Genomic DNA, 23,293 nt, shown 5'->3' on the forward strand with positions numbered 1-23,293 from the left:
GAGGACAAGGCTGGCCTTACGTGGAGGACGGCAGGCACGAAGGACCGAGCTGCAAGACCCGGGCAGGGACGGAGCCTGAGGCTCAGGCACCGCGGCGAGGGTGGCTCTGACCCAGCACGGCCGGCACCGGGGGCTTGGGGCTTTTGTACCCCAAGTCTCACCCTTGCACATGAGCTCACGCTATGGTAACCGTACCGAAACGCAGCACGCATCCCAAGCATCACCTTCGTTCCATCCCTCTGTCCTTCTCCTCCCGGTACCCGCAGCACCCGGCCCCGCTGCCCGCCCGCAGGACGCGCTGCCCCCGGCTCCCCAGCCCCGGGGCTGGGTGCGGGCGGCTGCCCCCATCCCTGCTGCCCGCCTCCAGCCGCTTGTGCGCCCCGCTGACAGAGGGAAAACGGTCGTTTCTCTCCTTCTAGACTCCTGCTCATGAGTACATTTCTGATAATAATAATAATCATAATAATCATAGTACTAAAAACAGTATTTACAACAAGCTCCAGGTCAGAATTACACACCAAGCAAACACTCAGCACCACAGAGAGCAGGACAGGGTTAATATCTTGCAGATACCTTCTCAGATCCCGCCAACGCGGGACACAGACATTAGACAGTTTCAACCATTTCTTACACACAAACATTTCGCTTAAATTACTTTTTAAATTTTTTTTTTTTTTAAACTTTTTAAAATTTCTCGTCACTATATGAATGAGGTGATGCTGGCGGTGACGCCGCGCTCTACACAGATGCTCATCTAAGACAGCTGCTACTATAAACTGATCGTTAGCTACTGGTTAAGAAATTCAACCCTCAGCTTCCGCTCCTTTTCCCTCTCTGCCCAAAATCACGTTTTGTCACTGGCCGGGGCTGGGGCTCACCGATAACCCCGGGGAAAAGGGGCTGGGTGGGAGGCAGCCCTTCCTTCCAGGGGCAGAGCCTTCCCCGGACATCGAAACGTGCTGCGGCCACAGAGGGGTCGCTCCCAAATCTGGCCAGGACTTCTGGGGGATCAGCAAAGAGCCCAGGGATCTGATTTCCAGCAGCTGCTCTTTGGCTTTCTGTTGGGTTTCTGTGGCCGCCCGATGCTTACTCCAGGCCGTAACAAATTCTTTGCGCGAGTAAAGCACAGGGTAGGCAGAAAAGGTCAGCTTCTGAGCAGACTCGGCCGCGGTTTTCAAGAGCGGGGGGAGAGGCGGGTGAGGCGGCTCCCGGTGTGCCATCCTCACCCGCTGCCATTCCTCGCCCCAGCCCCTGTGCCCACTCCCCCAGCGACTTCCCCAAGGACTCAAAACCCAGCGCAGGCATCTCTCATCTCCCCCCCGGCACAACACGTCGGCCACACGCCGTGCAGAGGGCACCACGGCCCTGAATTAAATGTCTGCAGCCCTCGCGCGCCCCTTTCCTTGTGCTGAGACAGCAGCCGGGGAGGAGGGGAGGGATGCCACCGGTGCCGTGCCCCAAAACCGCCGCTCTGCTCTATCCAAAGCGCGCCACCACAGCGATTTCTAAGCTCTGCTCAGAGGGGGGTTCTCACTGCCCTCTGCCCCAAACGAACGCAGCCTCCACCGTCCATCTCCTCTGCCAAATCCTGCCCCGAGACCGTGCTCACACGAGGGCCGACTGCCCAGCACCGCACCCTACGAGGCCCCACAGCGATCGGGTGGCGATTCCCCACCGGCGTCAGACGCAACATTGCCTCTTTTTCAGTCTTTCAAGCCAAAAGCGGAGCGGGCGCAAGGTGGGCAGCGCGCTGCGGGCGGCAGCCCCCGTGGTGCACGTAGCCGTGACATTGCAGCTCAGGAAGGCTGTGACAGTCACCTAGCCAGGTGACGTTACCGTCAGCCGCTAACGCCACGCTTGCGTATTCCCTGCTCATCTCTACCTCCACGGAGAGACGAAGTTGGCTTAAAAATAGGCCTCGAAAAGCTAAAGATAGACAAGAAACGAGCATGGGAACATCCCTTCCCCCTTCCTGCAGAGCTGCTCCCGCTCAGCTCTGCCTCGCCCGAGGCAGCCGGGCAGGGAGGACCACGCAGAAGGGCGGCACGTCCCGTCCCTGCCGCACGCTGGGGCTCTGCCCGGTGCTCCCTGGCCTCAGCATCCATCCTGCGATGGCACCGAGGAACCACATCCGTCACTGGGAAGAGGGCAGGGTGGTTATCGCGGTCGCTAAAAGGCCATCTCACCACCCTGCCCTGTCCCTGCTGGAGCTGCCTTCCTACGGAGGGAGGTCTCGGGAGCACCGGGCAGCTGCAGACCCTGCGTCCCCTCCCCACGACGGAGCCCATCACCACACCGCTCCCGTGCTGCCCGGCCGAGGCTTCTGCCAGGGCAGCAGCCAGCGCCCACGGGGATGGGGACGGTGCGGACGTGGTGCTGAGCTCTGGGAGAGCCCCCCCAGCTGTTTCCACACGGGAACCACCAGAAGGTGAGGATTTTTGGGTCGCTGCCTGCCTGGGCTGGCCTCGGGTAATGGCCAAGAGCCGAGGGGCTGCACGCCCCCGCTGCCACAGCCAGCCCCTGCCTCTCCCACGCCTCTCCTAGCGCTGGCAAACACGGCTCTACTCGTTACTCCACTACACACACAGAAATCATCACTTCCTTCCCGTTATTCTGAAACTGAGATTTGGCTCAGAGCAAACACCGAGAGTACTAAAAGCCCCGGATAAGAAATCCGTATCTCTGTGACACTGCTGGTTGAATTTATTAGTATCTTCATTTTTACATTAGTTTAAGAAATATTTTTTAAAAAAGGACAAACCCTCCAAAGAAGCTGATTGATCGACTGATCCACTGATTCTCTATTTCGTGTGAGCTAGTTGCTATTCTGCTTAGAGGTCCCTATGATCTGTGAATCCCCACAAGTACCCAACGATTTAGGATGCAGAGATAGAGAAGCGTGTAGCTGGGGGACGAACACCAGGGGATGGGGGGGATGGAGAACCAAACGCTGCATCTAGACAAACAAAATAAAATGTGTCGGTTGGTTGGTTTGTTAACAGGAATCAGGTGCTAGATGTGTAGAAAAGCCCTTTATCCAGAGATCTCCTCCCGCTGTTCCTTGTTCCTGCGAACTTCGGCTGCGTGCAGTTCCTGCAAAGACAGGAGAGGGGACAGCAGGCAGGTAAATCTTTAGGGCAAGCCCAGAGCGGAGGGTGTCTCTCGACAGCTACAGGCTGACACTTTCTGCTCTTGCAAGCTCTATTTTCCTCCTGTCCTGCACGCAGGGTTTGCACCAGCCAGAAGAAAAGCTATCAGAGCAGTTTCATACCCATTGCAGCCCCGGGGTCTGGAGCCTGCAGCACCCATGGGTGCTGGAGCCCCGTGCATTTACCTGGAGCCCCAGGCATTTACCTGGAGCCCCGTGCATTTCTCTGGAGCCCCAGGCATTTACCTGGAGCCCCGTGCATTTCCCTGGAGCCCCACATATTTCTCTGGAGCCCCACACATTCCCCTGGAGCCCCGTGCATTTACCTTCTCGCGGAGCCGCTCCCTCAAGGCGGCCAGGTGCGCCTCGCGGATCTCCCTGCTCAGCTCCATCTTGTAGTTGAGCTTCTCCTCGGCCAGGCGGCTGAAGTTGTTGTTCTCCTCCAGCGCCTTGTGCAGCACCTCCCGCTCGTGCTCCCGCTTCTCCGCCAGCTGCTTCAGCACCTGCGCCTCCTGGGTCTGGCGAGGCGCCGGGGAAGGCGCGTGAGCCGGCGGGAGAGCCTCTTTCAGCCTCCCCGCAGCCTCCCCCGAGAGGTTTGGTGAACAGCCCCCTCTCCACCTCCCTCCAGCCCATAATATTCCGCCGGGAAGGCGCTTGGACCGGTCGCCTCCTCCCTGTGATGGGGCAGTGTTGGCTCAGCCGGGTGCCGGGGGCAGGTGCCCAGCAGCACCACGGGGGCAGGCACGGGGGGCGCAGAAGCCCCCTGCCAGGGTCCTCCTCGGTCTTTGAATTATTTCACCTCTCTCCTCCTTCCCACCACCCATTCTAAAATCATTAGGGTGGAAAAGACATCAAAAACCACCAGGTCCAACCCAGCACCAAGCCCCGCACTGAGCCACGTCCCCGAGCACCCCACCTACACGTCTGAAGACCTCCAGGGATGGTGACTCTTCTCTAGGCGGCCTCTTCCAATGCCTCCCAACCCTTTCAGTGAAGAAATTTTTCCTAATATCCAACCTAAACCTCCCCTGGCATGGCTTGAGGCCATTCCCTCTTGTCCTAACAATTATCCTGTGCCTTACTCTGCAGTTTTTGTCCTTTTCTGTTATTTTTCACTGGAAGATATTTCACGATAAAAGCTGGGAAGTAGCACAGGCAGCTGTTAGAAAAGCGAGGTTTGAAGCTGAACTCAGGTGAGCAAGAGCTCTGCCATAGCCTGGTCATGCCCACGAGGCCAGAGAGGGCTCCGAACAGCTCTGCAGTTGTAGGAACAGGACAACCGTGGCCATCGAGCCCGATTTCCTGCCCGAAACAGGCTGCAAACCTTCATCATCCCCACGTCTTGCCTGACTGTTTACAGCTGAGTAACGCTAAGGGTAAGAACACTAACGCTGGTCGGTTTAGATTGCTCCTGAGAAGCCCGCTTTAGGTTTTGGCGCGATTGGTACCCGCCACCGAAAGGCCACGTCTCGTTACCTTCCTCCTCTCCTCTGCAGCCTCCAGCCTCCTCTGCAGCTCCTCCAGGGACAGGTCCTTCTTCTTGGGGGGGGAGGAAAGGATGGGGCTCTCGGGAGATAAATCTGAAGGCGACTTCAGGATCACCTCGAAGCTCTGACCTGATGCCCTCTTGTCCAGCTGCTTCACCTCCATATCTTGGGGGAGAAAACAAGAGCTCTGTGGACTGCGACACCCGGGAGAGCGTTGGCCTGAGGGCACTGAGCTCTTCACGTGGGAATAATGTGTTAATCCCCCTGTCTTGACCTGGGTGATTTTGCTCTATCTCCAGAATTTCCTAATGAGTCAGCTTCATCCCCCCCAGACCAATACAATTATTTTAAATTCCCAGTACGGTTGCAGAAAGGCCACACCGCCATTAATGCAGTGCGTCGCCCCAGCACAAACCAGACAGCCCCGCCAGCAGCTTCTGCGAGCCTTCTGCAGAAAGATATTGGAAGACGCGAGCCGTGTCTTAATAAAGTCAACTGGGAAGGAGACCGAACTGAGGGGCCTGGGCCGAGATGTGGATTGCTGCCCCAGGAGGGGACTGGGGGGTGCTGGCGAGCTCCCACATCGAACGACGTGCCGGCAGGGGCGTTTGGAGACAATTCTGCAGCCTGCACGCGAGCAGGTTACGTACCTCCATACTGGTAGATGGTGTTAGGGTGCGGCTGGGTGTGGAAGCAGGAGCAGATGAGGGAGAGCAGGGACAGCTCCTTCATTTTCTCCTTGTAGGCTGAAAAATAAGAAATAGCAATGAGGAGGGAGTCTAATGGCAATGGTAGCTCTTTTTTTTTTCATGGAGAAAAGAAGCAAGTGGGCACCAGGAGGTCTGTTTGTAGCTACCGGGCTCTGTGGAGGCTTTTCCAGGCTGCCATAGGTTGCCAAAAGTTCCCCAAGGAGTATCTGCTCTAGAGTAGACTAAATTAGCGACCAGCGTAGCAGCATCATGGGAAGACAGTAGGATTTTACCATGTCTGGAGGCGTGAGTTCCTGTGGAAGATTTTCCCTCCAACGGAGCTGACGCGCTTCAGCCCTTGAAATTAACCCCACAGCCATTGCTGCCCAGACACTTTCTGCGTCCCACCTCCAGACTGGGAGGTAAAGGATGCCCACGGACACCCAGAAGCACTTCTCAGCCCTCGGCAAGTTCCCAGTATTTCACAATTCACCGCCGAAGCAGGCAAGGGAGGACGTGGTGGGATCGTGCAGGCAGGGCTTGGTGCTGCTCTGCAGTCCCCAACTGCTTCTGCAAAGGGCAGGGAGATGCACGATCCCTTCGAGCTCTGCTGCTACGAGCCCTCAGGTTTGCTCAGCGTCCCTGTGACCAGGGGATGCTCTGCAGCACCCTCAGTGACCACACCACCCCAACGGCAAGACCCTCCAGCAGGCCAGGAAAGGGAGCCCCCCAAACCTTTGCGATGTGAAGAAGCATCAGAGGCAGAACAATTTTGAGGCAGTACAAATCTGTGTAGCACAGCTTCTGAGAGACATCTTTCAGATCTGCTCCTCTGCCTTCCCTTAGCTACTCTGCCAGAAGAAAAGTGCTTCCATACGCCTGCTTCATCCTTGCACTTATTTTTCCTCCTAGGCACGGAACTTCATCCCAATTAACACCCTCCTTGGGCCAACCAGCGGTCCCTGCAGCTCAGATTTTTATTGAGCATTTCTCAGTTTGCTCCACATTCCCGTTTCAGTGCCCTGCCCAGTTCCGTGGTTATGTGTGTACCCGACAGGGGCAGTTTAATCAGCGATGCAAGCCACAGGGCAGGACATTTCGATTTTGTTCCTAGTGACGAGGACTTTGGAAAGCCTCTGGGAGCGCCGCGTTGTGCTGGGCTGGTGGCGCGCGGCAGGAAGCTGGTGCCTGGTGCTGTGCTGCCGGAGCCCAGAGCGGGGTCCCCTGGCTGAAATGGGAGACATCAGCACTTAACCTAAAGCACCAAGGTCCTTTCTTTACCATTACAGATGGTCCTGGGTGGAACCGAGACATCAAGCAGACGTGCCACATCCCCGACCCACCGGTTTGTCTCCTAGCACTTGCTACAAACCCCGGCGCTTTGGGTTTCAGTCCTTGAACTTCAGCAGCTGTCCCCGGTGCCGGTTTCATGGTTCCCTGTGCAGATGGGTGCACGCTGCAGCCCTGCCTTCCAGGAGGTCTGTTGTAGGGATTTCACTTGGTAGCGGCTGCCTTAATCCCACCGGGACCTTCCCTGCCCAACGGCGGCGGCAGCGGCAGCAGGGCGAGGGCCCTGGGCAGGATCCGGCCCTGTCCCGGCGGTGCAGAGCTGTCCCTTCAGCACCACTGCCCCCAGCCCTGCCTGGTGCCACGGCGGGGACTTGGGGACCAAGGGGTGGAAAGGACCCAGCCCTGGGAAAAAAAATTACCCCAACCCCTGGGAAAAAACCTGACCCCAACCCCTGGGATAAAACTGACCCCAGCCCCTGGGAAAAAAAAAAACTGTCCCCTGGAAAATAACCGACCCTAGGAAAATCACCAACCCCTCAGAAAAGAGATGACCCCTGGGAAAAGAGCCGACCCCTGGGAAAACATCTGACCCCTGGGAAAAGCAACTGACCCCTGGGAAACAGCCGACCCCGATCCCCACCCCAAAAAATAAATCGCCCACGAGGGGCAGCCCGGAACGACCCCCAGCTCTGAGAGCCAGCAGCTGCCACCCCGATGCCCCCATCCTCGTGCACTTTTTGATCTGACACCTTCAGTGACAAAAAAGAGGTGGCCGACACACCGTTAGCAGGCTAAATAAGCGCAGGCGTCCTGCAAGGAGAGGAGGGTCCTGGCTGTCTGTGTTTGGGTCTGTCTGGCGCTGTACAGACTGGGAGCAGGACAAGGAGCAGCGGCTGGGGATGGGAGCGGTGCTGAGCAAAGGGAACCACCTCCCGTGGGGTGGTGAGACCGCAGGGCTTGCCAGCTCCAGCCCGTCACCGCCCAAAACATTGGGTTCTCCGCTTCCTAACCAGATAAATCAAGCTGAGCAGACGTCTTTTTGGTAGTTGTTTAATGATGCCCGGCAAAACATGGGCTGGTAAGGCACCACACCAACGCAGGGTGATTCCTAAGGAACCAGAGGCGCAGCGAGGCTCATTTGTGTGAATCCAGACAATTAAAGGGATGGGAATGAGTGTGCTACATCTGGTAGCAAGGTCAAAGGAAGGTTGTTACGAGAAAATCGCTGGTTTCGCAAAGATAGCTTTGGAGAAGCAAAAAGTGCTTCCATAAAGAATATTATACCACGAAAAGATGAGAAAAGTCCGATTATAAATGTAGCCAAAACACAAACCGAAGGTAAAGGAACTAGAGAGATGGGGAACGGGGCCCTTCAGCACAAATCCTGCCGTGCCACATACACAATAAATGCAACCGCAATCCCCGAGGAGCCTTCGGAGTACAACAGGGTGCAGGTGTTCTCACCCGGTAAGAACGCTGCCGTGAAGATAACGGCCAGACCTTTGTCTCAGACCAACTCGCGTCCACCTTCCTGCCACACAACATCCACCACCAGGACAGCACAAGAGCTCACACAACCAGAAGAGGAAGGGGAAGCAGTGAAACCAGCGGGATCCGGGAAAATGGGAGCGATACAGCTCCGCTGGTGTTGAAAAAGGAAAACAAAGCCCGGCAAGTCACTGGAGGGGTTGTGCAGATCAGAGGTCGCGCCCCACGCTGATGCCAGGCAGCGTCTCAGAGATGCGAGGCTCAGAAGTGAACGTGGGCCCGTTTTTGGAGCTGTCCACGAGGACAGGCAGATGTGAGGCTCACTTTGCCTTCTGCCGGACATCTGCTGAACCACCCCCCAGCAGGGGTTTCCAACCACTTGGCTCATGCCCTCCTAGGTTTCATTTGCACCATCAACCCACATTACAGGCAGCCAATAGATCAGCAAATCACTCGGGCTCTGGGGCTGGAACATGTGGAGCGCCTGCAGGAAAATAACCAAGGAAATCTCCCCCCTCCTGTCTCAGCAGGAGCGCGGGGGCCGAGCTGTGCCGCAGAGAGCCAGCAGCCTGGGCTGGGTCGGCGATGGGTCGCCAGGAGGGAGAAGCACGGACTGGGGTGCTTGATAAAGCAGAGGAAGGAGCCAAAACGGAGGTGGCTGTCCCAGCGTGTTGGTGGGTTTGGGGCAAATGCAGATCTGTGCGGTCAGGTTGGGATGAGACAAAGAGCTGCCAAGGAGCTGGGAACAGGATAAGGCAGAAGTTCATCAGTGCCATGCTGCGTCAGGTACAGCCACGCTGTGTGACTCCAGGCAGACATTTGGTCTCTTTGGATCTTGGTTTCATTTTCGTTTACTGAGGGGCACTTGTCCATTATGCAGCGATATTTTTGTACCCCTCAGAGGATGCAAAATTCTCCATTACGGCACTGAACGTGTAGAGGTACCTCAAAAGAATAAAAGGACTGTTTGAAAATATGCTGAGCAGCTCTTCACCATCTGAGGTGCGCCTAAGTGCTACAGCACATACACATGGTCTTTGATCTAGCTCTTTTGTATTTCTAAATCATATATATATATTTTTTTAATTATTTTTTTTTATCTTAGGCTTATGCCTGGAAGAGTGAGGCCCATGTCACCAGGGCAGCAGGGAGGAAGAGGCTTGGAGAGAAGGGATGAGGCAGGATTGTTGCTGCCAATCAATTAGCAGAACATGGTATAGAAGTTTTAGCGAGCTTCAGGTCCCTCCATGTATTGCCATCAAGAGCCACCAGCCCCGTTCACCCCAATACAGCAAGAAGTTGCAGTCCACGCTGCTGCCCACACTGCTGTCCCAAAGGCCTCGCCTGCAAACCTTCTGATTACCACATCAGAGCACTAAATCTCGGTTTTTCCTTTGCAGAAGGAGAACACACTCATCTGACAAACAAAGCGTCCACCAGCTCTGAACCGACACCGATGTACTTCAAGAAAGGGCTCTTCTGAGGCATCTGAGGGATCATCACAGTATCTACACGGTGCCATCAAGGAAGATATGGTTTATGTTTTAGAAAATAATCATAAAAAAAAAATCCAAGGATTTAGATGCCTTGTTTGGATACGTTGGTAGGAATACAAAAATACCTAAAACAGGTTCTCTTGGCTTGTACAACTGAAGTCCCAATACAGGGACTAAGTCAGGCCATACGTACTCTATCAACAACTGAAGAGAAGGAATATTAATAGTGATTTCTTGAGAACAAGGCGATGGAGAGGTTAGGTGGAAAGGAGTCTGACTCTGCCCAGCACCAGCCATAGGAGTGGTGTGGGACAGCGCTGAGCGGTGTCCCCCGGAGCCATCCGGAAAAGGGAGGCAGGGGTAACCCTGACCCACAGAAAGCCATCCTGCCCCTGCAGCTCAGTGCAGGAGGGGAAAACCCCAGGATCCATCCGGACACATCTACCATCCCCTGCTGCGAGGCCGGGAACCACCAGCCCGGGTTCCCTCCCGCCTCCACCTTCCCAGCCACGCCAGCATCCGAGCAAACCCCACGAGGCTCTCCCCGTACCGCATCGTTTCGTAACCTCGGTGAACCGCCGCTCGCCTCTCTGCGTTCAGCCCCCGACACCCGCGGGTGGTGGGGGAAGCCCCCTGGGGCTGCGGGCCTTGGGCTGCCTCCCCTTTCCGGGGTGTCCGACGACGCGTGGCTTCGTCCGGCGGGCGCGGGGAGGAGGCGCGAGGGCTCTGCCCTGCGTGCTGTGCCCGCGCAGCGCGGCCAGCACCGCAGCTGAGCCTGCACTGAGCATGTGCCGCCGCACAAAACAGCCACGGCCAAGGCTGGGGGGGGGGAAACGCTCTGCGGAGGCAGGTGGGAGCCAGCGATGGCTGCTGGGCTGGGGGGATGCAAGCCCCGGCTCTTTTCATCCCGGGGATCCTGTCGGGTTAAATGAAGCCAGGGAGATCTTCCCAAGGGGGGGGGGGGGGGGGATTGGCCCCTGGGCGGCAGCTGCAGGCAAATTACAGCGGCTCTCCCTTCAGCACGGATTGGCTTTTGCTGGGGATAAGGAAGAAAATAACACAAGGCTTTTTCCGTTAATTTAAGCACCTGCTTGCCTTTTCCTCCTGCCTTGCCAGGCTGTGCCCCTGGCTGAAGGCAGCGGCTGAGGGGCGGCAGCTCCCTGCAGAGCTGGGCGAGGCTCAGCATCGCTCCCGCGCCGCGCACCCAGCGCCCTGTTCTGCCTCCCCCTGCCACAGCCCTCCTCTCCCCTCACACCCTCCCCCTTCACATCGCCTCCCTGCGTGGAGGGAGCCAGGGGGAAGCGCGGCGCCTCCGAAGCACACGCTTCGCGATCCCCTTTGACGTTAAAGCAGCGTCTTCCCGCAGGTGGAACATCCCAGCGGGCTGGGAGGGCGAGGATGCAGCAAAAGGAGCCACGTTTTGCGCCCCCGCGTCCCTCATCCCACCACCTCGCCCCCCGTCACGTCCGAAGCAGCCGTGGTTTCGGTGGCTGGGAGCCCCGCTCCGTCCCCCCAGCGGGGACAGGGGGCAGCAGGATGGGCCCTGCCCCACGCGTGCACCCACCCGCACGGCGACGCTCGTACGACCGCCGCCTGTCACCAAGAGGCATTTTCACAGCGCTGCTTCACCATTTTTAGTTAATGCAAAGCCCCCCCCCCCCCCCAGGATCAGCTGCACCCTTACCCGCGCCGCGGCACCTCCCATCTTTCTGTCCCTTTCTCCGCTGCTTTTTAAAAGGAGAAAGGGATGGAAAATGCACGGAGGAGACACGGGCAAAGGCCAGTGAAAGAAGCAAGGGATGCTGCCTGGTCTCCTTCTGGCTGGTTCTCCGGCTGGGAGGGGGCACAAAGCACTACCCACTTCTTTTTGTCTTTTCTTTACATCCAGACCTACGTCTAGGATTCAGCCTCACCCACCCAAGCCCCTCTTTGTGCACTGAAAAATTAAGAGCAGTTTCAGGATAAAACTTATTTTATTTCTAAGGAAAAGAAGACCCTTCAGCCCCACCCCCTGCTCATTGTATCATTTCGGGATTTTCTTCTCCTTCACCCGAGTTCCCAGTCCCAGCCCTTCGAATTCCCACTCCTTCAAATTCCCACTCTCCAGCTAAAAGGGGCAAAACTCGTCTTTAGGAAGCAGTCTGGCACGAGAAGCACCCTCACTGCAGCCCGGGATGCTGCAGCCAAAGCCGACCCTCAGCAGCAGGCTCCCCGGGCTACGCTATTATTCCCATTATTACTGCAGGGGGGAGGAAGGGCTTCCCTTGCAGCATTTGGTTTCACTCAACGCCATCAGAGGACCGCTCCCCTGAAGCATCTCCTAATGGAGAAAAGCGAGCTGTGAAAGAAATGCAGGGCTGGGGAGCTCTGAGAATGCACAGAAACCCACCCAGGTTTTTCTGGTTGGGCGTGGGGGGGGATATTTTAGGGCATTACCATCAGCATCTTGTCTGCATCTTTTTTTTTTTCCGATATCCATTTAGGCAATCTATCATCTTCACACAACAAAATGCAATTTCTAATTTCTCTGCATCCAGCTACACAACAAGCACATTTTTCTTAGGAGAAAAAAAAAAAAAAAAGCTGCATCACGCTACAAAAATAATTATTAATTGGCATGCAGCAGCATCTTCCGATGGTGCAACGTAATGACAGCAATATTTTAAACCGGCAAGTTTATCGCATGTGTATTCGTATTAAAATAAAAAGCCCACCTGCTATCTTGCATCAGAGGGGTGTGTGCCTGGGGGAGGAAGGGGAACAATGCTGCCATGGCAGCTGCCGCCTCATCGGAGAACTCCCCCGAAACGCAAGGAGAAAAAAAAAAAGAAAAAGAAAAGAAAAAGCTCGAGGAAAAAAAAAATATATATAAATCAGAATAAGGAGAAAAAAAAAAAAATCAATCCAGGCAGCGTGGGGCTGACCAGGTCCTGCCCTACCTGAGACGGTGCTGGCCATGCTGCCGTGGGGCGCGGGGCTGCGGTGGCGATGGGGAGCGGGCTCGGCACCCGCGGCGGGGAGGTCGGAGCGCCCGCAGCACGGAGCAGGTGGAAGGAGAAGGAAGGGGTCACCGGCTGGGAATGGCAATGAGCGGATCAGGCCTCCTTTCCTGGGTGGCTTTGACGCCCGGTCCCTCCCAGTCGGACTGCCTGCCAGAAATGCAGCCCCACTGGAGGGGGGGGAGCGAGCAGACACACCCAGCCGCACGCCAGCAGAAGATGGCTTTTCCTCCTCTTCCTCCCTTTCTTGTCTGCTCGAGACGGGCTCGGCTGCTTCTCCTTCCTTGTCCCTTGAAAGCAGAAAGGAGCCGGTTCTCTGGGTTTTATCGTTGTTTTAAGCAAGGCTTCCCCAGGCGGAGCCGGCCGGGGGGCTGCGGGTGGGCTGTGGCTCGGCGAGGCAGGGCTGCAGCCCCCAGACCCAAATCTTGCCGCATTTTCAGCCCGGCGGCGCAGGGAGGAGGGGGCCCAGCAGCCTGGGTGCTTTTGGGCTCCGTCCTTTGGGGCACAACAGGGGCTGCAGGCAGGGGGTGATGGTGCTGAGACGGTAGATGGGGAAGAGCAGAACACAGCCTGCTGGATTCAGTGGCACTTTTCTGTATTTATCTATTTTTTCCACCTGAGCATCAGGACATCTTTTCTTTTTCTTTTATGTCCCATTTTCTGTCATTTCACCATCTGTGGCTGCTGCTAGAGGCCGGTACCTCTGTGCTTTTGAAGTACGTATCGCAGCACCTCCAGGACCAGGGAAGCCCCCCCATTTCCTGCTGACAGCAGCAGCAGCACCCCGGTGTCACCCCGCCGACCACAAACCCCACCTCGTTTCTCATCGGACACCCTTTGCATGAGGCTCCCACGCAATCCCCCAGCCACCAGCATCCCCCCCGGCTGACAAACCCCGAGTTTCCCAGCGCGCTGCAATGCAGACGCTGCCAAACCCTTCCAGCAGCTGCAGGGAGCCATGGGCTCTTCAAGGAGCTGCAGGCGCTCTGGCTTAGACAGGGATGGAAGCACTCTGCTATGCCTACCACGTTCACTTAAGAAGTCAGAGGTCTCCCTTTTTTCCTATTTTTTTCCCTAATCTCTAAGTGTCCTGTTCCCTCAGCACTGCGTGCAAAATGAAAAGCCTTGTCACAGAAAAAAAAAATAAAATAAAAATATATATATAAAAAAATAAAATACATATATATATATATAAAATAAGTCTAATCGGAATAATATTAGCAGTATCCACACATTTTCACCATGTATTTGGATCAGGAGGTTTTTTTTATTTGTTTGTTTTTAATCCTGACTGGACAGTTAACAGCTTCCTGCTCTATACAAGGCTCATTTTGTTTTTGCAAATCCCTCTGTCTTCTCTTTGGGCTGAATTTCTAGGACTTTATAGGCTATCCTGAAGCCAGCAGGCTGAAGTTTCCTATGTTTCAATAAACGCGCTTCACCATCAGTAGGTGAAGACAGCTCTCCCAGGCATGTGAATGCTGGAATAATTCTCCCACTATTCAATACGAGCTTTGGTTTTTATTCACCTAGGAGATCGGATAGGGTCTGTCTGCCCTTTGCAACATCCTGGAGCTTCCAGGCATCGATCACAGGTGTTTTCTTCCTTTTATTTAGAAAAAGGAACACTTTCAAGGTACCAGGGCATGTGTCCCAGCGGAGTACGCTACACAAGAACTGGTGAGCAAACTAGATTTATGTGGCTATGCAACACATCACACACTTCAGGTCCGGTGTTGTTCATACTTTCTAAATAACCTGTCATATAAATAATTTCAATATAATTAACTGTGGATCCATCTATAACATCAGGAGATATTTCTCCCTTGTTTTAAAGGTAACTGTCTTTTCGAGTTCCCTCTGGTTTTCACCAGGGAGCTTCTGAAGGCATTGGGCGTTCTTCTTCAAGATGGGGATTAGGGAAAATTAGTGACTATTTGGCTAAAGCGTCCTCTGCCTTCAGCACACCTGACATGTAACCAGGCAGGCTCTCAGGAAAAAAGAGATTTTCAAGGGGAATCAGCAAAGAAGTTAATTTTATAGCATGTACTTCTTTCACTACTCCATTGTGAATGTTTTCAGCATTTTAAGCGATCAAACTTTCCTGGATGTTTTTTAACATAGGAGGGGCTTCTGCCAATAACTCACACTGTCAAAAATGCTGAAAAAATGCAAGTCTACAACAGTGTAGCTTTGCAAACCACTAAAGGAAGCTCTTCTGTTAGCTCTGAAGCACTGGAATGCCCTTTGAAGAAAGGAAAAAAAAAAAAAAAGGAAAGAAAAATTTCCAATCTGATAGAAAAAAATCTCTCTTCAATACCCCCAAAAGAGGGACCCGTAGCAACCTTCCTGTTTCATTACAGGACGCCATCATCTAGGGCGGTTCAGAGGAAGATTTGCAAGTTGTGGTTGTTACCAAGAGGGTCACAGGCCTAGCACACTTTACGTTGCTCTTTGCGGCTGCCAGCCTGGCAGAAGCGTGGCTTGCAATGAGAAATATTTGGAGAGTAATTTTACCTAGTGAATAATGAAGCCACTTGGAAAGTTACTGGTCTAAAAGGAAGAACATGGGCTGCAGTACGGGAGACTAACACCTTACTGGGCAATACCATAGTCATGAGACCTTCCAGCACCATTTGCAGCCTCAAGCTGGGAGAAGCTGCCTTAGTTGGCAAGAAATAATAAAAATTCCAAATAGGGCAGCAGTAAACCCCCCAAAACTGTTAAATAATACAAGGAGAAAAAGAATTGAGAGAGAGAAACCCGTGACAACACCAGCACTAAATCAGGAAAACGTTTCCCTGAAGGCAAGGGAAACAACAGGGTTAGTCTGAAGTTTCCTCTTTAGTATCTATCGTGTGCACTTGAGAAATGAGGCCAAGTCACACGAAGGGTCTGGACGGGGAAGAAGAGTTGTGCTAATTCAGTCACATAAAGGTGTAAAGCAAGCCATGAATTCAGGTCACCCCGGGGCGCTCAGCTACAACTGGCAGCGCGTGTACAAAAGTTAGGAGCGCAAGGGCAGATGGCTGAGCAACTACGAATGGTAAAGAAGAAATTTTGAAAACATGAAGCTGTGAGCTCTGGCCCAGTGATTGCCATACAGCTTCCACCAGGTCACTAATCCCACCTGCTTCAGCTTCTTCATCTGCGAAACGGGCATTTACTTACTTTCCTAATGACGGGATGATTGTGTGAAAATTTGGGCGTCAAAGAGGAAAGCAGTTTTGTTGTTTTCCAACAGTGGAGAGACAGCAAGGCTCTGGATTATCTGGACTCAAAAGAACCCAATAATTATGTGGCCAAACTAAAGTTTTAGATGGTTGCTACGGGAACCATCACATATCCCCAGAAGGACAAGGCATGGCAACTCAATCCTCTCCTATCTGAAAGGAGAAAAATATCCTTCCCACCAAGAGCCGCAGTTTTATGGTCAGTTGTTGCTGCTCTTCAAACTCTCTTACCCCATTCCTCAAGATTCTTGCTTGTCTGGGAAGGGAAATCCTGCATAGGTGGCCTCTGAACAAAAATGAGGATTATCCACTTTGTACTCCTGCACTGTACAAGCCTGCAGGACTCTCTGCAGTTCAGTCACTCATACACCCGCTCCCCTACAGAGGATCACCTTTTTCAAGGTTTTTCTTCTGTACATTTCTTTCCTTGAAGGCACAACTTCAAATGAAAAAAAAAGTTCATCCAAGATCACCATCCACTAATTTGAGCAAGCAGGGAGGAACCGCATTAAGCCTGTATTTCCTCGTCTTAGCATGTAGAGACTGCTAAAGGTGTTGGGACAGGCCTGCCATATAATCACTGTTCTGACCTTTCTTTTTACTTAAAAAACTTCCTTTTCTCTCTCTTTCTCCTCCTCCAAACTCTTGCTTTGGATTTTGTCCTAGGGAGCCAGACACCAGCGTGACAGTCCAGGCATAAAACCAATGCCTTTACTTGTCCTGTCTGTGTCACAAAGTAAACTAGTTTTTTTCTGTTCTAGTTTTGGTAAACCTTCACAATTCTTCGGCAAACTTAATTGAGAAAAAAAGGTCTCTCTCTGAGCTTACAAGGTTTTGTTTTCTCTGCTCGTAGTTTTCAGAATGGTTGGGTGCAGCGCTGACAGGCAGGCTTGCCGATGCCGGCACTGCAGACTTGGTCAAGTAAGGTAAATGGTGCAGAGAAACAACCCTCCAGAAGGATAAGGAGCACTTAGCCAGTGCTGACTCATTTGCCCCTGGACGCTGGCGCATCTGCTGACTCACGCTCCTTTTTGGGTTTGGTAGCCTTCCAGCTCTTCTCTCTAAAGGTAACATTGCTTAAATCAACATTACTTAAATAGCAGTTAAAATAATCGGATTTTATGCAGTACTGATATTATTCTTCAGCGTAGTAAAGCTATGTTTAAATGAAATAATGACAATATTCCATATATTTGCGATCAGTTTTATGCCTTTATTCCCCATGATCAATCTCACTCACTCTCATGGCATTTTACAGTTTTTATGAAGTCATTTCATTTGCAGCTTAATCTTGCACGATGGGTATCGAGTTAAAGAGTTCACACAGTCAGAAGCATGAACAAAATTAGTTGTTACATTTAGCATGGAGCACTGAGAAGTACTGAAAGAATAACTCTGAACTCTGTAGCCCATTAACCATAATTAAAGACAATTTACAAGCGAGGCAAGTTCAACTCAAGGAATTTAAAGGCTGGCAAACAAAACACACCAGCAAACCCATAACTGAACACAGGGAAGACACAGAATAGACCAGAAACTTGAGATCAGATTATATAACACTCGCATTTAAGGTCTGCTCCCTTTAATGGTTAAATATTTGAACACTTCTGCATACAAACACTACCCCTAGCAGGGAACAGTTTTTTTTTTGTTTTTTTTTTTTTTTAATAGGGAAAATTACAGTGCAACAAGCCGCCTCCTGTTCTGCATGTGCAGTGTCCACCTCGCGGTGTGGGGAGCTGCAGGAACACAGACGGGCATGGGATATCGGCCTCCCACCTCCCCCCTCACAAAACCGTGCTTTTGTGACACCTGGGGAAACAGACAAACCGCGCCCTCAACGTTTATTCCCACACTGCGCGGTTTGCTGGCACCCTACGCACACAGAAACCCCTTCGACGGCCTCTCGGAGGCCGAGGGGCCCGGAGCGGAGCCCGGCGGGACGGGAAGGCCCCGGGACGGGCAGGCCCCGAGCCCCCAGCGCCGCCGGCCCCGGCCCGGGTCCCTCAGGGCCCAGCCGGCGCCCCCCCCCCTCCCAAGGCCCCGTTCCCTTGGCAACGGCGCAGGCCTGGCGGCGGCGCCCCGCCGGAAGTGTCGCAGGACGCACGGGGCGGAAGTGGGGGCGTGAGACGGGCGCGGGGATTCCGAACGGCGGAGCGGAGGGTGAGCAGCGGGCGCCGCGCTTCCGGGGGCGTTATCATGGCAACAGCGATGGGGCCGGGACCAGGGACCGGGACCGGGACCGGGAATGGGGGCTGGGAGCCGGGAGAGGGGGGGTTCCGGGGCTGTTGGCTGCACCGGCTCGGCCCGGCCCGGCCCCGTGTGCCCGCGCTCCCCCGGGCCAGGCGGCGGCGGCGGCTGCTGGCGGCGGGACCGGGGCTCGGGGCCGGGCCCGAGGCGGTGCGCGGCCCGTCGGCGGGGCGAGTGACGAGGCTTCGCTCCGCTGCAGGCCCCCCTTCGGTGAGGATGCCCAGGATCACGCTGAACGGCGTCCCGGTGGATTTCCCCTTCCAGCCGTACAAGTGCCAGGAGGTGTACATGGCCAAGGTGCTCGAGTGCCTGCAGAAGGTGAGTTCTCTCCCCGGGAATCATAGAATCACAGAACCATACAATATCCCGAGTTGGAAGGGACCCACAAGGATCATTGAGCCCAGCTCCTGGCACCGCACAGGTCAGCCCAAAAATTCAGGCCATGTGACAAGCCTCGGTTCCTGCCCGTGGCGCAGGGCAGCTCCGTGGCACTTTGCTTCCTTCATGCACTTTGGTTCATCTGCTAAGAAACCATCGCTATTCAGGTTTCCTTTTTGTTGTCTGTATGCTGCCTTTTTAAAGCCCTCTCTGACTATTTTACTTCTACTCCATGCCACCTTTTTAAAATCTATTTTACTTCTACTTTTATTTTAGTATGCGGTTATTAAATACTCAGAAATGTGCAGATGATGGTCACTGTAATCATAGCTAGGATATTTCTGCCTAACCTGGAGCAATAAAGGAATACTAAGTGAGTAGTATTGTAAACTGTAAGATTGCTTTGTGCTTTAAAATTGTAAGGTTCAGTAAGATTAGGTGTTTAAAAGTGGACCTGCTTGCAAAAAGTTCTGCCAAAGCTGTGACGTGGGGCGTAGTCTTCGTTCTAAAGGAAATAAGCAGTCTGCAATCTGAGCCATTTTGGGGTCTTGCAATAACATCTAATATCTTCATGTATTTTTAGCTCAAATAGAATTCGTTCTAGTTACTCTAGGAGTGGGGAGTTCTTCTGCTAAACAGAGGTTAATAGGTTGGGCTTTACTAAGTTGATTAGAGTGCCCTGCAGGTCGGGCATTTATAAAAGCTCTGTGTGAAGTACGTATTGTTTGTCTGTGTGGTATAGTTTACCAGATACTCATTGCGCTTTTACTGAGGAAAATGTAGTCCAGCACAATGACCTGTTCTAGTTGAATCTCGTTGCTAGTTACTCTTCTTTTTTTTTTTTTTCCTTTTTTATTTTATTTCTCTTCAATAAAGAAGGTAAATGGCATTCTGGAGAGCCCTACAGGTACAGGAAAGACGCTCTGCCTGCTGTGTTCCACCCTGGCCTGGCGGGAGCACTTTAAAGATACTATCTCAGCCCGCAAAATTGCACAGCGTATGAATGGAGTCGAGCTCTTTCCTGACAGACCCATGTCATCCTGGGGTAATGCTGCCACGGATGCTGATGTCCCAAGTACGTACTTTGACTTTTATGCTCAGCGGGAATGATGCAGGAATGTTAGTGAACGCTTGCTTTTATCTATCGCTCCTAGAAAGTATGGAATTATAAAAGCCATGGAGGCATTGTTTAGCAGCTGCCGCGCAGATTCACGCTGTTTTACAGATTTCAAAGGTGTTCTGTGTATTTTTAATTTTCTTAGAGCACTAGAAATCCATTTAGCTCATTTTCTGTGTATGGATAGTTGTATGACAAAAGTTCTCGCTGTCTCTACAAGGCAAATTGTTACCACAGCACCGGCTGGGAAAGGAGACTAACAGTATCTTGTGTTTTTCTTGGTGTGTTAATAATGTTTTTCTGATTTGTTTTCCTTCTGTTTGGCAGCTTATTACACTGACATTCCTAAAATAATTTATGCATCCAGAACGCACTCACAACTTACACAGGTCATTAATGAATTGAAGAACACAGTCTACAGGTAATTACAATTTAGGATAATGCTCCTTTTCAAAGAGAAGGTGGAGAAAATCCCTGTTTTAATTGTTGTTGAATTTATGTGCATATAAATTTATGAATGTTTAAAAAAAAAGATACTCACTGAAATGTAGTTCTCTTAATGTGCATGTGTACAATCTGGAGTTCTTTGATATGTTTTTTTTTTTTCTCATTCAATCCTAGAATTTCCTGAATTCAGTCTGGTTTCGGTTCTTCACACATTTGCTTCTAATATTCCTTTTTTTTTTCCCCTTTTAAGATAGTGGGAAGCTATTACAAAGTTGAACTCCTTAAGAATGACGTAAATCCACAAAGAACTTTGTTTTGTTGTACCGACGTCTGTCACAGCATTCAGCTGTTGGCATGAGTGACAGCGTGCAACTGAGCCTTTTGGATCTGCAGAAATAATTGGTTTATATGCTTCTTGTGAAGATACAACCTTGTAATAAGGAGGAAAAAAAAGTGTTATGAATGATTACAGAGCATTAATTCCTACGATAATCTTTTCGTAACAGTGACTGCTGCCTCTTGAATGGCTTGTAATAGGTGACAGCCCCAGCTTGTTTGGCTGAACTGTCATAACAGAACCCAGATTCTACAGTGGATGATGTAAGCTGCTACTCATTACCTCCCACTGTTACCAGGAGAAATATAGTACCATAAAGTCAAAAATATATATATAGCTGTTACAAACATGCTCTTATTGATTCTGATTCTGACCCTTGTTTTATTGCTCATCTATTTCTCGTGAACTTTTCACATTTGAGATATTAAACCCAGCCTAGGCATGTACAACTGTGTTCTTCTTTCTTGCTTTATTTTTAACATCAGTTTTGTGTATTCTGTTTGAACAGGCCAAAGATATGTGTTTTGGGTTCCAGAGAGCAGCTTTGCATCAATAGTGAAGTGAAACGACAAGAGAGCAACCACGTGCAGGTGAAAATAAGCATAATAAGAACACGCAATATTTTTTTTTAATGTATTTATTTATTGACATACAGTGTGTAATTCACAACTTTGACATTCTTTTATTACATTATTTTTATTATTAGGCTGTAGTGAAAGGTACTAGTTGTTTTTTATGCATTTGGAGGAACTTGCCATATCTATTTTAATTAGTGCAAAATTTAAGTCTGCATTTTTGGTAGCATTTTCCATCCAGAGGAGGATGTGATTGTATAGAACATGAGAGATGATTAATAGTTTGCAATTTACTGTCTGGTCTACCACTGAAGTGTTTTTCAGTGGCAATAACAATTTCAAAATAATGCTTCAGTGATTGGTTTGCTTGTTATTTTTACGAGTAATATCAAAAACTACTCTTTTGAAAAATATTTGTGGCAAAATATAACCAAATTCCCTCCAAGCATGTGAGCGTTCTGTGCCACATAAAAAAAAGAGTGTAACTTTTAAGGGGAACGGAGGGATTCATGTTTTTAAAACTGAAGAATTGTGACTAGCATATATTTATTAGCTGGCATTACAGAAAACCAATAACTCTTCACCCCTTAACTTGCTTTTCAACACTTGGCAAGCTGTGCTACTGTTGTATAAAATATGCGATTTTTTACAGATCTATATGTGCCGAATGAAAGTGATGACTCGTTCTTGTCATTTTTATAACAATGTAGAAGGTAAGTTTGGGTGTGGAAATAAAGCGCTATTTTTTGGGAGGGATTTATTTGCTAGGCAGGTAGAGAAGTTTGAAAGAGCTGGCATAGTCTGCATTTGCGTGTGATATGCATATGTGTGTGAGTTTTGCTCTGCGTTGATGTCTTTCAAGAACCAAATAGTAAGAAGTGGATGAGTGTGGTGACAGGTAACAACAAATATTTGCGTGATATTGTCATGTAAAGAAAAAGGTTCTTCGCTGAGAGGGTGGTTGGGCACTGGAACAGGCTCCCCAGGGAAGTGGTCATGGCAGCAAGACTATTGGAGTTCAAGAAGTGTTTGGACACTCAGACATGATTATTTATTTATTTATTTATTTTATTGGGTGGGCCTGCGTGGATCCTTGTGGGTCCCTTCCAACTCAGGATATTCTATGATCTTTACTTAAGTTTGTGGTCGTAATGTTACAACTTTTCACAGAAAAGAGTACAGAGAAAGAACTGGTCAATTCGATCATGGATATTGAAGACTTGATTAAAAATGGAAACAAGCATAGGTAAATGTTCCCCTCTGATTTTTCTCCTCATTGGTGAAAACTATTCATCGGCTTAGTTTTATAAATACCTTGGTATTAATTGGACGTACACTAAAGTAGCAGAGCAACAATAAGAGCAAAGTGAAGCGGATAAATACGTTGCACAGAGACAGCTTCCAACAAAATCCTATCTACATCAGAGCCGTTTTCATCACACAGCAGTTTATTTCAATTCTTACTTCTGTAAAGACTGAGTCAGATCAGCATCAGGATCACCAGTATTTTAATTCTTGTTTGAGTAGAGGCTGCCAATATTATCTGATATGATGAATATTGCAATTGTCTTTCAGATTTAAGAGGATGGGGTGACTGACTTGTTGAGATAAAATAATCCAGTCCAGCATTTACTTTTAGCTTTAAGGGTTGAAAGGATAATGGAGTAATGAATGCCACTCTTTCTCCTTTAATTTCTTTTTATTCTCTTTGTTTTTCCGAGTTTGTAGTTATGTATGCACAACTAGGCATTATTTTCTATGCTTCTTTTTACTTATGTTGTATGAGTAGAGCTAATCATGTGCCCTAAAATCAAACATGCCAGTTTCAGTTCCTGTAGAAGCTGATTAGAAATCACTGAGAGCATGAAACATAGTACAGGAATGTTGGATGCACTTTAATATTTCTGGAAGTATTACCCAATAACTTGTGCTACTTTTTTTTTCCTTTTTTTTTTTTTTAAACAGAGCTTGTCCTTATTATCTCTCTCGAAGCCTGAAGCAGCAGGCGGATATTATTTTTATGCCTTACAACTATTTACTAGACTCAAAGGTAACATATATCTTTGTATTAAAATGTGATTTTTTTTCATATATTTATTTCACATTGGCTTTTAGTGGATAAGCTGTGAAGAATGGATGCATAGCAAGCAAGTGTATTGCACAAATGGTTTGTTCTTTATTGCAATTTCAGTTTTAACCTCTGTGAACTTTTGTGATGGATTTTATCACCTTAATTTCTGTATTAAGCGGTTCTGTGGTTTATATAATAGGTAGCCACAGCAATTATTTGCTGTTTTCTCAAACAAAACAAAAAACAAATCTATACCTTGAGCTATTTTCTCAGTTGATCAAATCTGTA

General features: G+C 50.6%; 2 protein-coding genes across 12 annotated transcripts in view; one reads left to right on the forward strand and one right to left on the reverse strand.

Moving 5' to 3' along the window:
• Positions 1–640: 640 nt before the first annotated feature.
• STMN3 (stathmin 3) lies at positions 641–13,368 on the reverse strand. 6 transcript variants are annotated; one of them, XM_080557948.1, is made up of 5 exons: positions 12,538–13,140; positions 5,286–5,381; positions 4,625–4,800; positions 3,475–3,666; positions 641–3,093 (listed from the first exon to the last, which is right to left on the reverse strand). In XM_080557948.1, exons 1-5 carry the CDS (start codon positions 12,554–12,556, stop codon positions 3,034–3,036), a joined length of 543 nt encoding a protein of 180 aa, XP_080414074.1. In that variant the 5' UTR covers positions 12,557–13,140; the 3' UTR covers positions 641–3,033. The 6 variants fall into 6 exon arrangements, with proteins under 6 accessions (XP_080414074.1, XP_080414078.1, XP_080414073.1 ...); XM_080557952.1 differs by lacking the exon at positions 12,538–13,140 and adding an exon at positions 12,313–12,404; XM_080557947.1 differs by lacking the exon at positions 641–3,093 and adding an exon at positions 3,336–3,354 and having other exon boundaries at positions 3,395–3,666; positions 12,538–13,368.
• Positions 13,369–17,026: 3,658 nt separating this feature from the next.
• RTEL1 (regulator of telomere elongation helicase 1) overlaps positions 17,027–23,293 on the forward strand; it is a 44,815-nt gene continuing 38,548 nt past the window's right edge. For 2 of the 6 annotated variants that reach the window (XR_013940172.1, XM_080558751.1), the window contains exons 1-8: positions 17,028–17,993; positions 18,280–18,398; positions 19,335–19,533; positions 19,903–19,996; positions 20,868–20,949; positions 21,587–21,647; positions 22,105–22,180; positions 22,900–22,984. Coding sequence is in view for 5 of the 6 variants with exons in the window: in XM_080558751.1 (XP_080414877.1) it covers positions 18,297–18,398; positions 19,335–19,533; positions 19,903–19,996; positions 20,868–20,949; positions 21,587–21,647; positions 22,105–22,180; positions 22,900–22,984 (699 nt within the window). In the remaining variant the exon portion in view is untranslated. Of the gene's footprint in view, positions 17,994–18,279; positions 18,399–19,334; positions 19,534–19,902; positions 19,997–20,867; positions 20,950–21,586; positions 21,648–22,104; positions 22,181–22,899; positions 22,985–23,293 lie in introns of those variants that run through there. The other 4 variants (XM_080558753.1, XM_080558752.1, XM_080558754.1 and 1 more) reach the window with 3 other exon arrangements.

This window comes from Anser brachyrhynchus, assembly GCF_964034855.1.
Source record: "Anser brachyrhynchus genome assembly, chromosome: 16".
Lineage (NCBI taxonomy): Eukaryota > Metazoa > Chordata > Aves > Anseriformes > Anatidae > Anser > Anser brachyrhynchus.